Below are 18,992 nucleotides of genomic sequence, written 5' to 3'. Positions count from 1 at the left end.
TTAAGATGGTGCTCACATGATCTTGATTTGGGAAAAATGAAACAAAAAAAAAACCATCCCTGAGGAAGTCTGGACAAATTACTGCACTTTTCAATGGAAGATCTCGAGCTCAGGCACCTACAGAATGTTTACTTGGAAGATGCTGAGCAGGTACTTTTTCAGCCCTGCTCAGTCATCACATCATCTCGGGCCCCCCAGCTGCTGGAGGAAATGTGGTTCTCAGTTAGCACATCACTACCATTTGTTTTGAGCTTGCCCTTTTAATAGTAACTTTTTGGCAAAAGATCCATATAGAAATTGAAATAGTACTACAGGAAAAAAATCCCTTTAAACTGGGACGAATTTCTATTTGGGCTCGTACATTCAATCCCCACAAACTTCAAAACAATTATTTGGAATTCTTACTGTTGCAGCAAAAAAAGCAATACCTGGAAAATGGCTCAAAGTGGATATCCCTTCTCTTGACAACTGGTACGACAAAACCCATGAAATCTATGTTATGGAAAGAATCAATTCTCAATGAGGCTTCAGGAAAACACATTTGAAGAAATATGGAAAAAGTGGAGAATGTACATATCCCAAAGACGACCATCCCTTGTTTGACTGTTTCTATACACCGATTTAATGTATATGTATAGGTGTGCATGTATGGTCACATGTATGTGGTATGTGTATTGAATGTATATATGTATGCATACATGTGTAGACATTTGCTATTTCAAACAACCCCTGTGTACTTTTGTTATCTTGACTAATTTTGTTTGCTATGTCACTTTCGGCTCTCTAAAAATATATGATTTGAAAAACTGTACTTGTATTATGTGACCCCAAATAAATAAAGAATAAAAAACAAAGGATTAAAATGAAAAATATGACTGGGTAATCCATTTAAACAACAGTAACATTTAATAAAAGTTTATTGTTGATCATCTAACACGCATTTCCATCTCATGGTTTAAAGAGCTTCAACAAGAACAATAAGCCGTTTTACTGAGCTTCTAATTTTTCTTCATATAAATCAAAACATAAAAAAGCTGTTGCAGCTATAAGCCCTATTCAGTACAGCCAGAGCCATGCTTTTAAAAGTGCCGTAATATGTTTAGATGTCCAGAAAAGAAAGGTACATTATCCAGAAAACAACCTCAACTGCAGAACTGTTTGAGAAAAACCAGGGTCTTTAAGAAAACGTGTTAATGCCACTCCTAATACTGAACACAATAGTAAATACATATTTTACCAAGAATATTCAGCTTTGTAAACTTAGTGTGGCATCATGGGAAATACGATTATGCCTGAAGAAGCTACAGCCACTAGCATGTTAGCTTAGCCGAGCATAAAGACTATCTGACTCAGTCCAAAGGTTTGCCTTCCAGTAATTCTAAAAGTCACAAACACATTCAACACTAAAGGAATTTATTGTGGCCAGGAAAAAAAAGAGTCCCCCATACCATCATTTTTACACTTTTTTTGGTACTATAAAACAAAAAATATATACCAATTATAGTCTTTGTGCTAAGCTAACCTGCTGCTGACTGTAGCTTCATATATTGAATGTAGTTGTAACGATTTTGTCATTAACTCATTGCAAGACAGAATCAGCACACTGCCCAAAATGTCAAACAGCATACTCCACTCTACAGTCTGAACAGCAGTGTGAAGTCTCCATCACATAATGATATTGTGATAAGAAACACGGCACAGACTAGAAATTTGCCATTGTGATACAGTAGCCTACATCTTAAATATTTGTATTTTTTCTAGCCTTACAATTACTCATTAGACTTGACGCATGTATTATTAGAATTTCTTTAAATACAATTTTAGAGTGGATAATAAAGCTTTCTCCAAATAGACACATTTTAAATACAATGTTTCATAAAGTATTTGGTCAAAAGTGTGAAACTTCATGCTTCATCTAATCCACTGGATCTTTTACTGATCTGTATATGATTTAGAGCGGTGGAGAACAGTTGTGACTAAAGCAACAAAAAAGTCCTGTATTTTAAAACCTAATTACTTTTAATATAAATATAACAGTTGACCTTCTTAATCAATCATCCACTTAGTGGACATTGTGCAGAGTCAGTTTTCATGCACGAGATGAGATGATTCAAGTTGACTTTTTCTATACATTTCAATCCAGGTGCCATTTGACAGCTTTTTGAGTGCAGGTTTTCCTGGAGGAAGAATAACAGATAACAACAGTATCTGAAAGACTAAAAACCTGCCTCCAAAAAAACAGCTCTAATTGGCACATGTTTGGACATTAGAGTTCAGACCTCCTTCGGAACGCCATCAGATTTTTCATAATGTTTCAGGACACAAAGTCAAAAAGTGCATTTTTGCAGTGCCAGCTTCGTATTGAATGCCTCGGTTTCCATGTGTCCGATCATGGTGTCCTGTAGTAAAATGCGGAGTTGTTTCAGGTTGGTGTTGAAGCGTATTGTTGGAGCAACAGAGAGAAGCAGGAGGTACACACAGTCTCTGGGAGGATGGAGGAAGGTAACGGCAGCTCGTTGGACACACAGCTCTCACAGAAAACCCCGCCGCAGTTCTTACACTGCTTCTGCACAGAAGAGAACAGGGTTATAACACACAGGGACAGGAAGTGAAGGACGCTGGCAGATTGAACCCCACACAGTATTATTTATTTCACACCTCAATAGTTCTTATAGCACTTTGGCTGTTCCATTTATATCCTGATTTCAAAAAGTTGAAACAAACAATTTTTTTCAAATTATAATTAATTCTATTTTTGGGCAAGTGACTGCTTTTTAAGCATTCAAAAATGCAGCACCGCATTGATCTAACTGAAGATTTAAAACAAGGTATGTTTTACTTCAGAGCAGTAACAGCTGTTTTGTAATTCTGTTTTCATGTCTGCCGTTGAGAACGTTTCATAATGCGGCCAAACTTTCTGTCTAATTAATGTCAATATTTTTAAATCTTAAGAAATCTATTTACTGTACGTCTCACTCAGAGCTCGAGTGGTTCGCCAAACATGTCAATGGTATAAAATCAAATCAATACAGGCATACAGGAAATAATCTGTAGATGCTCAGTTAAAAAATGTGACCAAACTTTATGTGAGATTATCCACATAGGCTAATATGGTAAAGATAATACAAATTAGTTGATAAAGTGAAATTTAATTGATGCTAATTTGAATTAAAAGTTCATAATGGAGGAGTGCCATGACCAAGTTAAAATTTGGTATGAAGAATAATTGGTCTTCAAATCCCATTTGTGTAAACCTTGCATTTAAAAATGGTATCATTGGTTGTCAGTTCCAATAATGTTAGAGTAAAGACAGAGGCTGTGGGATTTATAGCAGCACTTCATATTGTGAAATGTATTGGGTAGGAATAATATTCCGTTCTCGTACCTTTGTCTTCAGGAGGGAGTCCTCCTGTTCACACATCATACAGATGCACGGCGGACTGATCTCCCCGAAGGACTCTTCCTGCAGGAAATCGGTTGAAAATAAGACTGATTATTATTATTCATATGGTTAATTATAGCCGTTTTTTTATGTATTGAATCGCTGATTGACTGTTACTACAGTTCTTGTGTGCATCTTTATGGTAACAAACTACTTACATTTAAATACTTGGAATGATTTTTTCCTTATCAAAAATGTATAAACGGATAATAAACTACAGTAAGATAATCAAATGTTTTGCGTAGTGCATGTTAGACCTTACCTGCTCATCCTCATGGTGTGACCTTGAGGACCTTAAAAAAGGAGGTAAAATAATAAATACAAATAATATTTCCTCAATGATTTATGTTTTTCCTAAAGCTGTAGTTGTTAACAGGACCTACAGGCTGGAGCTCAGACTGCTCTTGTCCTCTGCTCCTGACTGCTCGCTCTCCCTTTTGGCTGACAGAGCTTCTGAGGGACGCTGTTCGGACAATACACAGATATTATATAAATAACAAAGTGGAGACAGTCAAACACTTTTAATTATCTGAGATCAGAGCGTTACCTTTGGTATGTTCTCTGGGAGTCTCCTCTCCCTCCGAGGAGCAGCAGGCTGTGCGGACGCAGCGTCGCCATGGTGATGCTCGCTCCGCCACTCCCGCTCTTTCCTCAGCTCCACCTCCAGATAACCCCTGAATCCAGCAAGTGTAACGTATAAAAAAGGACAGAAGAGCAGGAAAACAATGATCTGAGTCTAAAAACGAAATTAAGGCCACATGCAGCATTTTAAAGTCACCATATATATATATATATATATATATATATTAATATTTACCACCACATTGCCATTACTATAGACCAGAATTAGAATTAAGTTCATTTCCCAGAAGTCTTTTCACCCTGCATAAAATCAGTGGTGTAAAGTAACTTACTTAAGTACATTTACTAAAGTACTATAATTAAGTATAATTCTGAGATACTTGTATTTACATTTGTTGTTACCTACTCCACTACAATTCAGAGGTAAATGGTGTACTTTGACTTCACTACATTTATTTTGCACCTTTAGTTACTTTACAGATCAGGATGAATGATGTGAAATATAATCAAGTGTTGAATCAGACTTTAGTTCCACCTGGAGTAAATCCACCAGCTACCCTGCAGTATACAAAGTCATTCAAACTAGCTGCTCCTTTACCAGCTTTGAGAACTCTTTCATGATCAATCATTATAATCAAAACATAATATATACAATTATTCTAAAATGGGCCTATCTGCATAATGAGTACTTTTACTTTAGGTACTTTAAGTACATTTTGAAGGCAATACTTTTGTACGTTTACTTGAGTAACATTCTGAATGCAGGACTTTTACTTTATTACTACCCTCCGGTACTTGTACTTTTACTTAGGTACAAGATCTGAGTACTTTTTCCACCTTTGCATAAAATATACTATGGTGTTTATACAACAACAACAAGGTAAGAGAAATGAAAATGTGACAATTAACAGCAAATATAATAAAACATAGAAACAATAGTCTTTATAAAATAATACAATTTAAAAATGTGTTTTTGAAAAAATGCATCTAAATTAAAAAAAACATAATATAATCTAAATAGGATAAATAACAGTGAAAAAGACAGAGTAGAGTACCTGTGCTTCCTCAGCAGCTCCACCTCTACCTGCAGACTCTCGATTTTGTCCCCAAACTCCTGTTTGAAGAGCCGGTTGGCCTCTACAGCCAGAGCCCTCTCTCTCTCAGCCTGTTTGTATCTGGTTAGGGGAGGGGGTGTTACACAAACTTATGGTAAAATAAAAACTTGACGAAAAGAAACATGGTTGGAACAGAAATAAATGGAAAAACACAAAGAAGTGAAGACTGAAAGAACCTTAGCCAAAGAAGATGAAGCAGGCTGTGTTTGTTTATTGTTTTATTAGCCTAATGATTACTACAGTTTACACCAATGTTATGCTCACATACAATTCAAAATTAATAAATTAATTTTGCCATTTTCATATTTTTTCATCCTACCCTTGTCCTGGCCCTTTTACACTTGAATTTGGATCACCAATTGACAGCATGTGACACCAGCGCATCAACATCATTTCATTCTCTGTGGGTCGGACATTTTCTTATTCTTTGGAGTAACATTACTGAAAGTCCATTACCTCCTAAATAACCAGGAACTGTTCACTCAATCCTTGAAATCTTTAAAAACTGTTCACAGTGAACTTCCAACCACCCTGCCATCTACTCGTCTTTTGCCAAAAAAGCATCAATGCGGTATTTTGAAGAAATGCCTACCAAACAGAAGTATAACTCTGATGTGGATAACATCTGAACACAAGGATTTAGGGACGCTAAATAGATCCATTCAGTCCACACTACTCGAAGCGGATGCTGGAGAGCCACTGCAGGAGCTTGTGGGAAAATGGTTTGATTTTCAACAACAAAGGAGCATGGTACAGAAAAGAGATAACATCCTAGTTTGGTTATTTCTATATTAGGCAGGGGTTGTATGTTTGTATTCAGTTTTATGAAAGCGGGGAGCTACTGCTGCAGCAGCTTCCCCGCTGCTGAGTTCAGGTTCCTAGCCTGCTTCACCAAATGCTTCTCACTAAATGATTCAAATAAATAATGAGAATGAACAAATTAATGAAAGTGGAGGGAGGAGAATGACAAAAAAGGACAATAAGATGTTTTCGTAAGTGATTCCGTGAAGAAAAAACAATGTACTGTAATAATAATTCAAAAGGCAGTCTTTGGAGGAGCTGTCCTCACCTGGTCTCCATCTGTTTGACAGTGCCTGAAATCTGGTTTATCTTCTCCTCCAGGCGAGAGATGGCTTCACTCTTCTGTTTAGAGCCGGCGTCTGCACTCTGAGGAAGAGGAGGAAAGGGCAATTTATTAGAATAGAAAGCCTTTATTGTCGTTATACAACAAATATACAATGATATTTTGTAGTGCTACCCTGGCAGTGCAAAAACGAAAAAAGACAAACAATAAAAACAGAGATACATGATATAAAAATCTAAGTGCATTCAAAAAGTTTTATACGAGTCGGGTAATTTAAATAACATTGCACTTATGACTGCTGGTTTAACAGCATGGTGGCCAGGGGTGAAAACTGTTTTTCTGTTTGTCCGTGTTTTAAAACTCCTGTATCTCTGACCGGAAGGCAGGAGAGAACAGTTTGTGACCTGGGCGGGAGTAGTGCTTTATCAAATCAAATCAACGTTTATTTGTATAGCCCAATATCACAAAACATGTTTGTCTCAGTGGGTTTTACAGATTAAAAACCAACACTGTAAACAATGAAATTACAGCAAAAATAAAAAAGACAAGATAGTGTGTAAAATACAAATGTTAGAGATTGACTCAGCATTCTCAATAACCCCCAAAACCATTACAAAAAATTCCAAATCGGCTAAGCATTTAAAAAAAAAAATATATATATATTGTTTACATAGGCTATAATGCCATTGATGCTAATTAACTCAACTTATGCTAGTTCAATGAAAGGTAGCATTCGGCAGTTTTTTTATGTGCTGAGGACCCCTACTACACATTTCTATCATAACACTTTGGTGTACTCAACATTTCCGGCTTCATAATATGACCCTATGAGCTGGCAACTAGATACTAGACTATAACCCTAAAACAATAAGGTAGATTACATTTTGGTGTTTTTCCCTGTAAAGCAGACAACAATAAACGGCTCAGTATCCCTTCCTTTTCTCCGTTGATGTGAAATGTAAGGATGGGAGCAGACTGACCTGAGACTTGTGGCTCAGCTGCTGGTTGATGACCCGGAGGTCCTCCAGCTGCTGTCTCAGCTCCATCAGCGCGTCCTGCTTCTCACACACGTCTTTCTCCAGCATCTTCATGGACAGCTCCATCTCCTGCTTCATCCCGATCTGCACCTCCAGCTCCTTCTCCACATCCTGCACACACACATCCAACTTCAGACACACACTTCACAAAAGGAAGCTGATATTTCCTCTGCGTAGGTATTCTACCTATTACCCTACCCTATTAAGTTAACATGCCGTGTTTTAGCATATGAGAATGAGACATCCTTTATTTGTCCTGCAGCGGGGACACTTACTGCACTACAGCAGCAAAGGTAGATAGCGGTTAAAAGGCAAAAAGAAAAAGAGTAGACTATAATATTAAATAGAAAAGTAGACATGTTATTTAGAAATATAAACAAATAAGAGAAAACAAGTAAGTGAACTGGGAAAAAAATTGTAAAAAGCTGAATTTTAAAACGTAAGTGAAAGGTATTCAAGGAGCCGGTATCGTTGAAAAATGGTAAATACATTTTAAAGAAATAAAGAGAAATTGCACATAAGTGTATATTTTATATCCATATCTATTCATTTGATAGATTCTCTCAGTATGTCATAACAATATAGAAACCCAAACATGAACAGAGAAGCTTTGTGAAGAGCCTGAACGCACCAATCGAAGCAACGTTTCCTCTTTGAGCTGCTTGCGTGTTTCACCCAGCACCTGTCCGTCTGGGGCCGAGTCGCTTCTTGATGCCTGAAAAAAACAAAGGATTTGTTGTGAATGTATATTGCAGAAATATGTACAGTTAAAGTACCTTTGAGAACAAGTGATTTAACTTAGCTACCAATCACCACCATTCAAAATAGCGGCTGAGCAATATGGTAAAAACAAATACTTCCTATATCAACTACCAGTGTGACAAATATTGGATAAATCATGTATACGTCTTTAATACAGAGGGCTTGTAATAATCAATAATATACACTCGTTTGTCTCAATTAGTAATGGATACAATCCTAATAAAAGTCAGTGTATTTAAATATATGCTAAAATTGAGATATCTTTCTAACGTATTAAAAGAGGAATCCTTGAACCCCAATTCGTTTTTAGTGATCTGGGTCAAACTAATTATGACATTTAAAAAGAAGGATCATGAGATTTATTAGGAAAACAAGAATGACCTTAATACCATAGGATGGGAAACTACATATTATATAACTGATAAACATATTGCTCATCATTTATTGTGTAAAAGTAACTGTACATGTTTAAAAAATATAATAATATCGTTTTTCAACATGGCTTGGTTGAATACTTGATTCTAACTGTTCTAATAATTCAGAGGTTGTTAATACTCACAATTAGGGCTGCACGATATTGGAAAAAACTGATATTGCGATATTTTTTTCCCCTGCGATATATATTGCGTTTTTTTTTTAACTATATTTAACCGGATGAAGGATTTTAGTCACGGACGTCTGGATCTTAACTGGTTGACTCATCATACCTTAAGTCATGATCTAACATGTCATGATAATGCATGTTGCTTACCCTCATATAAGGGGGTTCATCTGTGAATGAAGAAGAGAAGAACCTTTTTGGATCCAAAATAGTTCCAGATGGCAGATGTTGCTTTTCTTTTTGGAAGTACATCTTCATTCTCGCCGGTATTGTCCTCCTGTTCCTCGCTCATTTTTTACCGGTGTTTTGATGGTCTGCAAACTATCGCGGCGGGGCCTGCTGTGATCTGATCAAGAATGATTGTGATTGGTGGTTTTCTGTGCATGCAGAGCCTGCATGTCACTCACTCAAGTACCCCTGACATGAGAGCCGCGCAAGTTTTCCTTTTGTAGCAAGCAGCAAAATAATTGTAACATGACGTGTTTGAGTTAATTTACCTACTTAATATCGCACGTCCTAAAAATTTTTTTTTAAAAAAATTAAATAAAAAATTAATACATTTTTTTTATAAAATCGCACGTCCCTGCAACGTGAATATCGCGCATGCGCATATCGCGGTTATCGCCATGACACGATATATCGTTCAGCCCTACTCACAATCAATAAAATCATTTAAAATGAATATTGTGAGTCAAATCGTTGGTTTATTCAGTATGTGGCTGTGCAATGAGTGGGCACATTATCCCTTAAAATGTCTCTTAAGTTCTACTGTTATTTGTTTATTGTATTGTTTTACTTTATTCTAACACTTAAAATAATCATCGCATTGTAAACCTCTGGTCTCTGGTCACCCTACTACAAACATATTTTGGAGTTCTGGATTGCATTTGAGGTATTCATTATTGAGTATGGGTAAAATGATCATACTGTAGTGTTTTGTCTCCATTTTCCAAACAATGAAATGTGTGATGTGCTCACCTTCCTGGACTCCAGCTGATATGAGCTCTCCTCCTTCACTTTCTCCACGTCTTCTTGTAAAGTGATGATCCTGTTATTTGCCACGGCGAGCTGAAGAGACAAAAGTCAAGTCACCGTTCTGTAAACAACAACAAGCCAACCGCTGTGTTTTAGCTCAGCTGTGAACGACTCTCACCTCTTCGGTTAGCTTCGTGTTAGACTTCTCCAGAGCGTCCACCTTGGCCTGGAGGTTATTTACTGATGCGCTGTAAACACAGGAAACATCACGTCAGTCTGGAGCTCAACACGCTGCTGGAAAAGGTGAAGAAGGGCTCTGACAAACCTTAAATGTCTGTTCAGCTCCTCCACATAATTCTTCTGGTCGAGAATCGCTGTGATCTGACCGTCACTGAAGAAGCAGGAATGAATGTTTTTAGTCAGTTTTCATTGAACCATGCAAAAATGTGTATTTAAATGTTCATGAAAAAAAGCTTTTTAAGTTGTAAGAAGTTCAGATTTCCCCTGTCCTAACATTTAAGTAAATAGACAAATGTAGACAAAGTAAAAGATTAAGTGACAACATTAAGACACTTGAAAAGCACTTAGGATGTAGACCAAATAATAAAATCGGGAAAATAATTGGCATATGAATCAATAAATGCTTTAGATAGATACTACAGAAATTAAACAACTACATATTTTGATAGCTGAAATGATTTTGAAGTAAGAAAAGAGAACTCACCCTTCTGCACTCTTACTACTGTGTCCTCCATCTTTGAGGTACATTGAAAAATCAATCACCCCGACCTGCAGAAGTAATTCAGTAAGAAGAAGACGATCAATGACAACTGAAAGCACACTGCAGCTCTAATGCAATAAATGCAAGAATAACACGAGTGCTTCTGGAAGAGCTTTACTAATGTGTGCACTGTCCACATGCAGTTGTGTCCTGGTTTAGATGCATTCAGGTTATCTAAATATTTCAGGAGTCAATTAACAAGAACTTTGTTAGTGGAGAGGTTTCACTCTGTCCTACTTGGAGTAACACTTGTTTACGAAAGTGATGGCAAGCTGCCTATCCTCCCAATAACTCTGTCTTTATTCCCACATTGCCAGCTGATGAAGATTAAAGACATTTACTTGATGATTTCTGGAATAGAAGTCTTGACATTGGATGAATGCAGGTTTATTATGGGGACAAATTAAGAGACAAAGTGATTCAGAGCCCTTTAAAAATACATTTTGGAGATTTTTTTTTTAAGAATTCAAATGTTTTAAGGGTAAAACGTGTTGAAGTTAGTTATTTTTACGTTTGAAGTGTTCCGTTTCGTATGTTTAAACATGCAAATGAAGCATTATGTTATCCTAACATTTGGTGAATTGAGGCGAAATCTACACTTAGAAAAACTGTTAATTCAATGCCTACATAAATACCCTACAAAGTTATAACAAAAATGTGAAAGGCAAGGGATTCAACTAAAGTGTTCTTGCTCACTGCTGCCGACATGTTTATTCAGAGTATTTTAGCCTACACAAACACAATGCAGCATTTTCTGTTATCTGAGAGATACATTAGACGTTACTGTAGGTCCCTGCCTTCACGTAACCACTAGTCAAAATGTCCCTGTGTTATAGCAGCTCTGAATGTTGGTGGGACATTGAGGCGTTACCTGAGAGTCCAGGTCCTCTCCCTTCATACACAGATTAGCATCAATGACATTTAGTCCAACGAGCAGCCCAGCGATGACAGCTCCTTCCTCCTCCATCATCAAGGCATTCGCTTCATAAAATTCACTATAAAGTAGTAGTGAGAAACACTGTCACTGACAAGAAAACTGCTTAATGTTCCAGCAGTTTCACATTTGTTTGGTTGTTACAGAGCTTATTTTCTGCTATACTTCAAAATCCAATGGAAAAACATTGTGAATTATGTAGAGGGAAGCAATGCGATGTTATCTTCCAGGCCGAGAAAAAAAGACATCATCCCCGTACCACTTTTGAGGGTCTAATGAAAGACTCTATAGAGTGGTGCAGGCCTGAGTCCTTAAACCGGGAAATGAGTCAGCATTTTAGCACTTCCGGGTTCCCTTGACTTGAAAAATCCCATTGCTTTTTGTCGGGGAACCCTTGGGATGCTACATTCTGGGTCGGGATACAAAAATACGTCAATGCACCACTCTACTCATGCTGCATTATGGGGAATGTAGGATCCAGTGTTTTTGGTGCTTGGACCAGTAGCAGGGAGACAAAGACTTATTTACCACAAACAGGGAAGGTATGTGCAAATTGCTTTCATTAGGTGATTAAAACAGAAAACTATTTCATTTATTGTCCTTACTTCTAAACAGTTATTCCAGGTGCCAGTGGGCCTCACACTGTATGAGACTCACCTGAGCAGGTCCTTTCTGTTGATGATGGTCTTCATGTAGTCAGAGAGTTTCTTCTGCATCAAGGCCAATCGCAACCAGGCACGCCCACGTCCTAGAGGAGTCCTGTAACCAAACACAGGAGACTTCAATTAAAAAACTCTTCAATAAACAGCTTCAAATGGGCACCAGGGTTCGTTTTTTGCAAAAAAGCGCCATGATAATTTCAACAAAGTCTAATAGTCTAGTTGCCAGCTTAGTGAACCCGGAAATGTTTAGTAGAAACATAGAAACTGCCTGATGCTAACTTGAATATGTTGGGCAATTAGCACAATTAGTGTTAATTAGCATTGTAGCCTATGTTGACAATAGTAAAAAGAACTGGCTTGGCCCATTCGGATAATTTTGGTCTGGTTTTGGAGGTTATTGAGGATGCTGAATCCATTTCTGAAATGTTCAGGATAAACAATTGCAGTTTTACCAGAACGTGGCCATATTTGTACTACCATGAATAGTGTTGCGACCATTGGTTTAGAGAGCACCCAATGAAAGTGATTGCCTCTACTGTGGACGCGTTATTTTTCAAATAAATAAGCAATCTGTCCAATCGAAATGATCCAGAGCCCCCTAAATCTTCTAAATCAACCCAAAATTAATCAGAATCAGCCCACAGAGAGTACAATTATGTTTTTTTCTGGCTATAGCTGCCATTTTGTATCCCGAAAATGTCAGAAATGGACTCAGCATCGACAATAACCCCCAAATCCCGTACTATACATTTCAGACATTAAACTTTGGTGCACTCAACATTTCAGGGTTCACAACAGGACTCTGAGCTTAAGTTATGACAAATCAGTCCTCTTTAGGTAATTGATGTATTCAACTCACTTGAGGCCAGGCAGGTCTTTTACACTGGCAGTGATTTCTCCTGCCTCGGGGGTCAACTTCTCCACCAGCTCCAACGCCCCCCAGAACGACTTGTTCTGCCCCAGGAAGGTCTTCTTGGCTGAGGAGGGAGACAGTGATTGGTAAGCCTTTGTTTTTGAGGAATTTGGGTCATCATGCTCAGCAACAGAAACTAACTTGGAATAATCTTTGAACTGAAGTGTACAAAGATAACTCAAATGTACCCAATACAGAGCATTCAATTGGCACAAATGTCGTTCTAACCACTTATATATCCCTCATTTGGTTGGTTTGAATAGATATTTGCTAATTAAAGTAATTTTCATATGATGATAATACAGATGTAGATTGGATGGATATTTTAATGAATATATAAGGGAAATCGAACAATATGGAAGATAAAAGTAGATTGTTAATATTTCTTTACAACTACACAGATTGTATATTTCTATGTATTCTGGTAGTGAACTAAGAGACATTTTGTATATATAAAAATCATTGCAGTACGCTTGCTTTTATGTTAACCAATACATGAGGAAAAAGTGTTTCTGTGTGTTATAGACTGTTGCTGTCATACACTGTTTGAAGTGCGCTGTACATACTTTTCAAGCCATGTTTCAGACAGTGCTCCATGACCACAAAGAACTGCTGAAGAGGCGCATAGTCGGAGTCCAGCGTGCGTCCGAGGTTCAGAGCAGACTCGATCAGGCCCTTGATGCTCAGTTTGGCCATGTTCATCAGGTTAAGCCTTTCAATCGCAATGGGATCCTTGGGATCTAACAGAGAAGAACCAATAGGAAGAAGGAGGTCATAAGTCATGACACAGACTCAACGGGAGGTACATTTAGTAAGATCCAATGTTTTCCAGGAAGTGTTGCAGTGTGAATAGGGCAGTACATGATGGTGACAAAACAAAAGACCTTTTCCTGGAAAGTCGGAAAAGATTGAAACTTAAAACTGACCTGATGCATTACCCTTAATACAATTATTAATACAAACATTAAAGTTTAAACGATGAATAGCTTTGAAAAAGAGAACGGCGCTGACAATAACCAGAGACTTTTAGTCAAAGAGTTATACAGGGTTGTGCTCTCCTTTAGCATTTGTTTACATTTAATGAAACATCCAGATATTTGATCTGTAGTTTGCATTTGCTTGGACTTGAGTTATATAACATGAAACTATTGACTTCCAAGACAAAATGACGGATAATTAACTAAGGATAGGACTATGAGGGACTTTATCGTGAAACATCTGTCGTGGTGAATTGCCATTATTTGGGCCATGTTATACAGGACACATAAAGGTTGGTATGTTATTGCAAAAATGGTGTAAATATGAACCACGAGTATCATTTGAATAGCTCAGATTAGATTTGAAAAGCTTTTACTCATTGACTAGACATGGAAATATTGCAATAAATAAAAATGATCAGCTTGAATGAAATGACTCTGCAGTTCTAGATTTTCAGATACACATGGAAAATTAAATATCAAGCATCCCTGATACTAAACGCATTGATCAGACTTTAACATAAGAGAGTGGTGCTGATAAATTTGGTTTTACAGTGGCCGCCGGACAGAACAAATGCATCTGTTGTCTATGACATTTCCTCTGACATGTCATGACAGTAGAGAAGTTTGAAGTGCTGCAGTGTCAGACTTGCTAACCAGCTGGAGAAACTGCCTCCTTCCTCGGGAAAACAGTGACCTGCCTGCTCTGTGCTGAGAGAAGGCGTGGCCAGAGAGGCGGAAGAGGAAGCCTTTGCTGTGCAGCAGATACTCTGCTCCAATCCAATTAAACCATGAAACCACAACAAAAACGTCCACATAAATTACGTAAAACAGAGCTGCAACAATATGTCGAAAAATGATCGCCAACTATTCTATATTCAGTGATGTTATGCAAAAACATTCTAGCTTTCCAATATGGAGATTTCTTTTTGTCTCCGTTTTATATCACATTGAACTTAAAGTCTTTGGGTTCAAGACTAACATTAAAAGACACCACCTTGGAGTGCGAGAAACTGGGATGGACATTATTCAGTTCTCTTACATTTTATAGACGAATGGATTAATAAAGATAATGATATAGAGACTAATCGATAATGAAAAGAACAGCTTGTTTATATCTGGATTCAGTTGCATCCTGTTTTGCTAAGTATCAGTGAGGGTCAAAAACATCACCAAGGCGCAAACCTATTCCTGATGTATGTTATAGTAAGATTAACGAAAGCAGACACCAAATATTACCCATCATTGCTGTCTATTTGATTTGCTGCAATCTAATTTAATCAAACGTCAAAACAAGTGGCACTTCCTGGTTGTTTTGTTGCCCGGCCCCGTCTTATTTACAGGCGGCGTCATCCTGCTGTGTTGCTCTCAGACTCTCTCACCAAACCCTGAAATCCATGGTGACACAGCTCAAACGGGACACATTAGCACAGCTCACTGGATTGAACGTGTTGCGTCTGGGGACCCTGTGCAACTACCACGCCCAAAACAGAGATCCCACTGTGCCCTGCAGCCCTCCTCAGGACCGTGAGCTAATCTGTCACATTACCTTCATGGGCCGGCTCTGGATCTGGCGTCAGAGAGATGTCGTTGAGCTCTCGAAGGCAGAGCCACTCGCCGTCCACAGACACGCGAAAGTTGCACAGATAAATGGTCTCTCGGGCGGCCTGGGTGATCTTGTCGTTGTTGGGAGTGGGGGTTTCGCTCTGAGGCGTCAGATCAGACATGATGACTCAGCTGATGCAAAACCAACACCACAAGGGGGAAAAAAAGGTGCTTTTGTTCGAAAAACACGTCCCAGCAAATAACAGGTCAGGGGCAAGAGGAAATGAGAGAGGATGACGAAAGCATCAAAGCAAGGAGCATAAAAAGGCCAAAGACAAGGAAGGCCTCTAGCAGCTCTCAGCAGGTGTCTGAAAGGGTGCTGCTTTCTTTTCCTCCTCTTTAAGCCTGCATCCTCCTCCCCTCCTGCTTACAACTGAGTGGAATACGCGGCTGTGTTGAGAGAGGCTGCCCTTCCCTCTCCTCCTCCACCTCCTCCTCCACCTCTTGTTAGCTCTTTTGTACAGACTGGGGGATTTAAAATGCAAGAGAGCACAGTGTCGAAAATCACAACCCTCCTCCGGTCAGCTCAGCACCGGTTCACTGTGATTGGACTGCCTGTGCACCGCAGTGAATACACTGGGTGGGTGTCGACCAAGATGGCTGACAGCAGTACTGGGTACAGCAGCACATTGTCACGTGAGCAGATGGTGCATGCGTAAAAAAAAAAAAAAAGGGGGGAGGGGGTCCCTAGAGTAGTCAATGTCTAATGATGCAGCATTGAGGACTCATCTGTCTCTCAGGCATCAACAGTGTCCCCTGAGCTGGGTTAGAGGCAGGTTATTTGATCTTATGATTATTGAACGGGCTGCAGCAGGACAGCCAAAGCAGTGAGCAAATATAAGGCCAATCATACGGAAACATTTTTCATCATGTGATGTCTGTCTTAGAAAGTCAGAAATAAAGGCTTGTATTTCTGTACAGTTTCCACCTGCCAGGTGCAGGTTGGTCTAATCAAAAGGCTAAGTATTGATGAAAAGGGAACATTAAGGGGATGATGTTTGTGTTATAGAGAGGATGGGAAAAATAAACGGATGTTGTAAACCGCTTATTATATAAATGTTTAAAAATCATTGTATAAAAAGTTATTTTTATGGCTTATAATATCTGAACAGCAGGATCAGATTTGTTTTCTTACTTGGCACGATGGCAGGTCATTGACATTTTAAATGGACACTCAATGTTTTTGTGTGCCACTATTTCAATCTATGCAGAATACTTTAGAATTGGAACACCACCGCGTCAATTGTCATTGGACAGAACAAATAAGCAATAATAAATGGTACTTTCATTTGTGTTTAAAAAAAACAACGTTTTACATACACAACCTTGCTGACAAGTTACCTGGAATTTACACAGCATTCACCTAACACTTTATTTGGCAAATGGCAGGTGGCTTTGTTATTGGCTGGTTTAGGAAGAAGTTGTCTATTCTGAACAATTGATCTTTCAGAAAATAAAATAATATATTTTGTATGTTGGCCAATTACTTAGCAAAGTACCAAACTCACTCCAAGGACAATACATATGCCAAAAGGACAACATTAGAAAACAGCAAAGGAATAGGCACAATAGATTTGTTTCTTAGAGTCGACTTAGAAGAAGCAGTCCCAGTTTTATCCATATTGCAGTATTTCATTTCATATTGCAATATTTAGGGCAGTCTTGACTTAAGAGAAACTTAGTTGACCAACTACATTTTGACTAGTGGTAATAGTTTTTTATTCAATCTATCATTTCATTTAATTGATAAATGTGCAAAACTGAGTTTCAACTAAAAGAATAATGCAAAATCACCAACTTATATCTAATGTTTACAACATATGTGCACATAACACCCTTTTGAGGTTAGTCATTCAGCATTAAAAAGGACTAATTGAGTAAAGAACATCTCAGTCAACTAAGTCTAAAACAACCAATTAGTCGACTAATCCTCTTGAATGGTGAGTCCTTAGCAATATGATGGTACAACGCTGACAGTCATCAACACAAACATACAGGATGCTCACATCATTTCCCTCCTTACAAATGAGTGTCTCACCTAGATAGACAATAATGTTATGATGATGATGCAACATTAAACGAAATGATGTTAGTCTATCATGGTGTGTTTCTGTTCCTGGCATAATATGTTGTTGGTGAGGTGAATTGTGGGAGATTGATCACAGACAGCTAGCTAATGTGTGACCAATCCACCGTTAAATGTAAACCATATCAGCCAGTGGCGTTGAGAAGCGATTAATCAAGTCAGACAAAACAGACTTGACGCACAGGACGTGCAACCGGATGAAGTTTACAGCAGCTATGTTTACTAATTGATACACCACTAAGCTGTCCTTTCGCAAACACATGTGAGGATGCAATTTAACTGAAAAGACAGTTTGTATTATGTATCATCTCCCTAACACTAGCTGTTATCAGTTTTATAAATCAAACGGAGGTAGTAAGTAGTTTGTTTAGGGACAGTCAAAAGTTAGCTAACAACCCTCACAAGCTAGCAAAGCTAACAGCAGGTACAGTTGTTAATGCTAGTACATTGCGGAGGCTGCTGTTAACTAGCTGGACTATTTTAAAGTTCGTAAACACTTACTTCTGCGCTTTGACTCGATTCTCTCAATCCTGAAGTCATACTTTCGAAGCGGGGAGGGTGACAGCGACTCAGCCTTTCCAAATATCAAGTTAGAGGAGTTCAACGCCTCCTTGAAGTATATCACCGAAGTCGGAGAGAGGGTCTCATCTGGACTTTCAACGTGTCCGTTTTCATCTGAGGAATTTTGTCTCACAGAACTTTCCTCTGAAAATGACTGCAGAGGTGGATGTCCCGGAGACACATCCCGCTCAGCCATCCTCTCTCCAGTTAGATTCCCTTCATGTGACCAGGGAGTGTGCTGTCGGTCAGCCTGCTAGCAGCGATTAGTGGCCATGCACCTCCGTGTTTAGCAAAGCAAAACAATCGATAGGCCGGTTAGTTTACTCCTTTTCCCTAGGAATCACAACGCCTTTCGCCCTGTCCTCCACAACCTCCACCTGACCCGGAAATAGCTTTACGTTAGCATTTTTGTTCAAATCTGTTGCTAATTTCGCGAGAGTTTGCTCGCTGTGTCAGCATTCCAGCCATTCGTTCACATGACCAGAGATTGTTCATATGAGGGGAGATACGTCACTAGCAGTAGACCCATGACTGAAGGCCTGGAAGCTCCCACGATTCATTGCGACACCGGCCGGAGCTCTTGTGCCTCTTATATTTCTGAGACTCTGATGAAGTTCTTGTTTTCTGTGTTAAAAGGACACAGACATTACCTTAACGAAAACAATTTGTATGATACAAGGTACTTTTTGTCATGAATGAGTGCGTATTTATAATAGCAACGATGTCAGATGTATACATGGTTTTGTGACCAGACGCTCCTGTCTCATGTAATACCCCAAATGGACACTAGAAGGAGATACATTACAAATATGACTCAGGTGGCAGGAGCATAGACTGTAAAGGGCAGGAGTTAAAAGAGACTGTAATACACACAT

The 18,992-nt window shown here is 38.6% G+C and overlaps 1 protein-coding gene across 4 annotated transcripts; it reads right to left on the bottom strand.

The window, feature by feature from the left end:
* Positions 1-899: 899 nt before the first annotated feature.
* Positions 900-18,641, bottom strand: rufy3 (RUN and FYVE domain containing 3). 4 transcript variants are annotated; one of them, XM_034216670.1, is made up of 18 exons: positions 18,058-18,313; positions 13,455-13,628; positions 12,835-12,952; positions 11,971-12,072; positions 11,251-11,374; positions 10,323-10,387; positions 9,924-9,989; positions 9,777-9,846; positions 9,602-9,691; positions 7,892-7,975; positions 7,204-7,371; positions 6,209-6,306; positions 5,080-5,199; positions 3,990-4,116; positions 3,826-3,905; positions 3,705-3,735; positions 3,386-3,463; positions 900-2,566 (listed from the first exon to the last, which is right to left on the bottom strand). In XM_034216670.1, the coding sequence occupies exons 1-18, from the start codon at positions 18,311-18,313 to the stop codon at positions 2,423-2,425; spliced, it is 1,995 nt and encodes a 664-aa protein (XP_034072561.1). In that variant the 3' UTR covers positions 900-2,422. The 4 variants fall into 4 exon arrangements, with proteins under 4 accessions (XP_034072561.1, XP_034072562.1, XP_034072563.1 ...); XM_034216671.1 differs by lacking the exon at positions 18,058-18,313 and adding an exon at positions 15,415-16,030; XM_034216672.1 differs by lacking the exons at positions 900-2,566; positions 3,386-3,463; positions 3,705-3,735; ... (1 more) ...; positions 3,990-4,116; positions 5,080-5,199 and adding an exon at positions 5,333-6,044 and having other exon boundaries at positions 18,058-18,641.
* Between the last annotated feature and the right edge of the window lie 351 nt (positions 18,642-18,992).

The sequence above is a fragment of the Gymnodraco acuticeps genome, unplaced genomic scaffold (assembly GCF_902827175.1).
Source record: "Gymnodraco acuticeps unplaced genomic scaffold, fGymAcu1.1, whole genome shotgun sequence".
Lineage (NCBI taxonomy): Eukaryota > Metazoa > Chordata > Actinopteri > Perciformes > Bathydraconidae > Gymnodraco > Gymnodraco acuticeps.
The sequence above is the reverse complement of the archived record's forward strand: the minus strand, read 5'-3'. Positions and strand labels throughout refer to the sequence as shown.